The sequence below is a fragment of the Pteropus alecto genome, unplaced genomic scaffold (genome assembly GCF_000325575.1).
Source record: "Pteropus alecto unplaced genomic scaffold, ASM32557v1 scaffold335, whole genome shotgun sequence".
NCBI classification, from domain to species: domain Eukaryota; kingdom Metazoa; phylum Chordata; class Mammalia; order Chiroptera; family Pteropodidae; genus Pteropus; species Pteropus alecto.
Genome location: NW_006436757.1, coordinates 338,568 through 341,651, shown reverse-complemented (window position 1 = coordinate 341,651; position 3,084 = coordinate 338,568). Strand labels below are relative to the sequence as shown.

The following is a 3,084-nucleotide window of genomic DNA, read 5'->3' as shown; positions in this document are numbered from 1 at the left end:
CCGGAGAGAGAGAGGCCCAGAAGGAGGACCCAGAAGAACTAAGGGCCCTCGCTGGCTCCCCACCCTCAGGGTCGCTGGACCGGGAACAGCTCCAAGCACTTCTAAAAGTGTTGGGCGGGGGGCGCTGTGGTGCAGCTTGGACTCCGGGCTTTTGCGCCCGCCACGCCCAGGTCACGCGACCTCCCCCGCACCCCACGCTACACACACACAACCAGGGCTAGTCAAGGATTCCGAGACGTGGCAAGTCCCGGCCTTGGACTTAGCCAGGTTATTCATAAACTCAGGAGGAGATAGGAGGCGGACTACGTGCGCGCCGTAGCTGGGGGCAGAGAGCCACCTCAAGGACAGAGAGTCTAGGGAAGGTCTGCAAATCTCTGCGGGCCGAAGGGGCGTTTAAAAGGAACTGACGGAACCGGAAAGGCCCGTAGAGACCCATGGGTGTATTAGGGAGAGTCTGCAAAGACCGCAGAGGGAAGCCAGGGGTCATCTAAAAAGTTGTCAAAGCGCCTAAGCGGAGGTCTGGAAAGGGCGGTCCCCACGAAAACAAGGCTTCCGGCAGCTAAACCCGGAAGGGAGGGCATGGAGGCCTGGGCCCCCATCTGTGACGCGAACATATCCTAAAGACGCTGGCACCCCTTAGGGCAGGGCCGACTGAAGCTGGAGCGGGCGAAAAGAGGCTGGACCCAGGTGAGAGAGAGAGGGGAGGGATAAAGAGGTCCTTAGAGATCGTCTGAAAAGTGCAAAACCAAATGAACTTTTATGGGCCGACAGCAAATTGTATTCCTTGCTAAGACATCTCCCGGTAGCGAACCGCCAACTTCTTTTGTGAGACCCGCCCCTCACCCATTAAGTATAGTTCCGTCGTCTCCGATACGCGAAGCAGCGGGTTCCCCACCTACTCCTCCCGCAGAGGAGCGAACACCCTTCCTTGGTCGCGCGCTTTCTCCTCCCCTCACCTCGCACGCACTTTATTCCACCTACCTGTCAATCATCATGCTCAGCTGTCCAGTTAGCGGGACAAGGGGGCGGGGCCGTCAGGGGCGCTGCGTGACGTCGGCAGCCCGCCGGCGGGGAAGCCGGGAGATGAGTGACGGAGGCGCGTGACAGAGGAGCGGTTGGCCGACGCTGCGGCAGCAGTCGGTGTAAACAAGGCTTCGCGCCGCTGCAGGCCCTGCGACCGCTCTTGGCTGGTGGGTTGTCTTGCGCAGAGCGGTAACCGCTGGCTTCAGTGGGTGGGGCTTCGCGGTCTCTTCCCTGCCACCCCACCTTGGCATACACACCCCCGGCACACCACGTGGGCGTGAAGCAAGGAAGGCGGGGGTGTTAGGCCGAATTCTAATGCCATTGGTTGTCGCTGCTGCCGGCTTTTGCAAGAGAGCACTCTGATTGGTCGGTAAGGGGGGCGTCGGGTTTGTCTCTGTTTCCTAAGGCTTTGATTGGTTATATGAGAGAAGCTGGTCAGGCACTTTCTTCCGCGAGGGCTTTTGATTGGTCGGCCAGAAAGGTTACCTGGGAACACCCCCCCCTTCGGGACTTTGATAGGTGAGTTTGAGGTATAAAAGTGAGAAATTCTTCTTCAAAAGATTCTCCTTAGTGAGCTAGAGTAGTGCCCTAGGCTTCACTCTGTTTTTTGCTTCACAGGATTAGGGAAGGTTTGTGTTCCGAAGCCTTACAGTTGTCACAGGCTAAAGAGAAGGGATCTCAGTCCCTAGGAAGGGTCGCCCTCCTAGAGATAGCTACCCCCATCTCAGGAAACCCTGGTATTTCTAGAACAGGCTTTGCTTTCACCAAACCCAAGGAGTCCCTGCACAGGACTTAAGAATGCTGTGACCAGAAAATGGGATCACGGAACAGCAGCAGTGCAGGAACTGGGTCCGGAGACCCCTCCGAGGGCTTGCCCCGAAGAGGGGCTGGCCTGCGTCGGAGTGAGGAAGAGGAAGAGGAGGATGAAGATGTGGATCTGGCCCAGGTACTGGCCTATCTCCTCCGCAGGTAACTTACCCTCTGGTGTGTCCCGACCAGCCACCACCACAGTACCTTGATCCCAATTCCAGATAGAGAAGTTACAGAGGATAGGGCATGGGATTAGCCCAGGAAAACTGTTCTGTTTGAGCAGAACAGCCTTTTCTGCTGGACACTCATATCATTCAGCTCCATACCCAATAAGAATGGTTCTTGCCTAGGGAATGGTCACCAAGATGACTCACTCTTGTGTTCGAAGGGACTGTTGAAGAGATAATCTTTAGCTATGACTACACAAATGTAATCTATTTTGCAAGTAAGCAAAAAAAAAAAAAAAAAAAAAAACGGGCGGGGAGCTGATGAGAAAGGAGTGATGTGAGGGGTGAAGAGAAGAGTTGAGGAGGTGGGTGTTGAACTTTAGTGAAGTTAATTACATGTAATATAAGTCTGTGGATCTACTTGAAAAACAAGTTTAAGTTAACCTAACTTACCCTGTTTTTGAAAGAATGCTTTGAGGCTAATGACTACCAGAAATTGTGTAGAGAGAGGTGAAACTGGCTGTGTTTCTTAGCTGTGGCTTCTCGAGGAAGAGAACAAGCTCGGGAATCCATTCAGAACACTGTGTTCTATACTGGACTCTCTGCGCAGAGGCTCAGAAGGGAATGCTCTCAGAATTTTTAGCTTTCTGGAAAGTCAACTTAGTAGGTCTGTCAACCTCCATGTAATGTTGGGGTTCTCTGCTCTGCTGTGAGAGTGAGAATTAGTTCCCTACTGTGTCTTCTGGGAGACTGAAATGACAGCAAGGTCTAGTCAGCCTCAAAACCCAAAATGGGAACAGTATGAGGGTTTGAGTACGAGGTAGTCTAAGAACTGGTTAGTCATTGACTCTGAATTTGGTTGGTTTGGAAAGGGATCCTCTCCCTGTATCATGAGAGTTCTCTCCATAGAGGCCAAGTGAGGTTGGTGCAAGGAGGAGGTGCAGCAAATTTACAACTCATCCAGGCCCTCTCAGACTCAGAGGAAGAGCATGACAGTGCCTGGGATGGTCGTCTCGGGGACCGATACAACCCACCTGGTAAGAGGAAAGGCAGACCAAGACCCTAACCTCAGAAGACTTTCATT

The 3,084-nt window shown here is 53.3% G+C and overlaps 1 protein-coding gene and 1 long non-coding RNA gene across 11 annotated transcripts in view; one reads left to right on the top strand and one right to left on the bottom strand.

The window, feature by feature from the left end:
- LOC112481187 overlaps positions 1-1,114 on the bottom strand; it is a 4,571-nt gene extending 3,457 nt beyond the window's left edge. Inside the window, exon 1 of the long non-coding RNA XR_003046828.1 lies at positions 982-1,114. This is a non-coding gene — a long non-coding RNA (uncharacterized LOC112481187). The remainder of the gene's footprint in view (positions 1-981) is intronic.
- Positions 415-3,084, top strand: part of DCAF11 (DDB1 and CUL4 associated factor 11) — a 9,207-nt gene continuing 6,537 nt past the window's right edge. Inside the window, exons 1-3 of one of the 10 annotated variants that reach the window (XM_006913563.3) lie at positions 415-687; positions 1,799-1,992; positions 2,910-3,037. In XM_006913563.3, the coding sequence (XP_006913625.1) occupies positions 1,838-1,992; positions 2,910-3,037 (283 nt within the window). In that variant the 5' untranslated portion in view covers positions 415-687; positions 1,799-1,837. The other 9 variants (XM_006913562.3, XM_015590698.2, XM_015590703.2 and 6 more) reach the window with 9 other exon arrangements.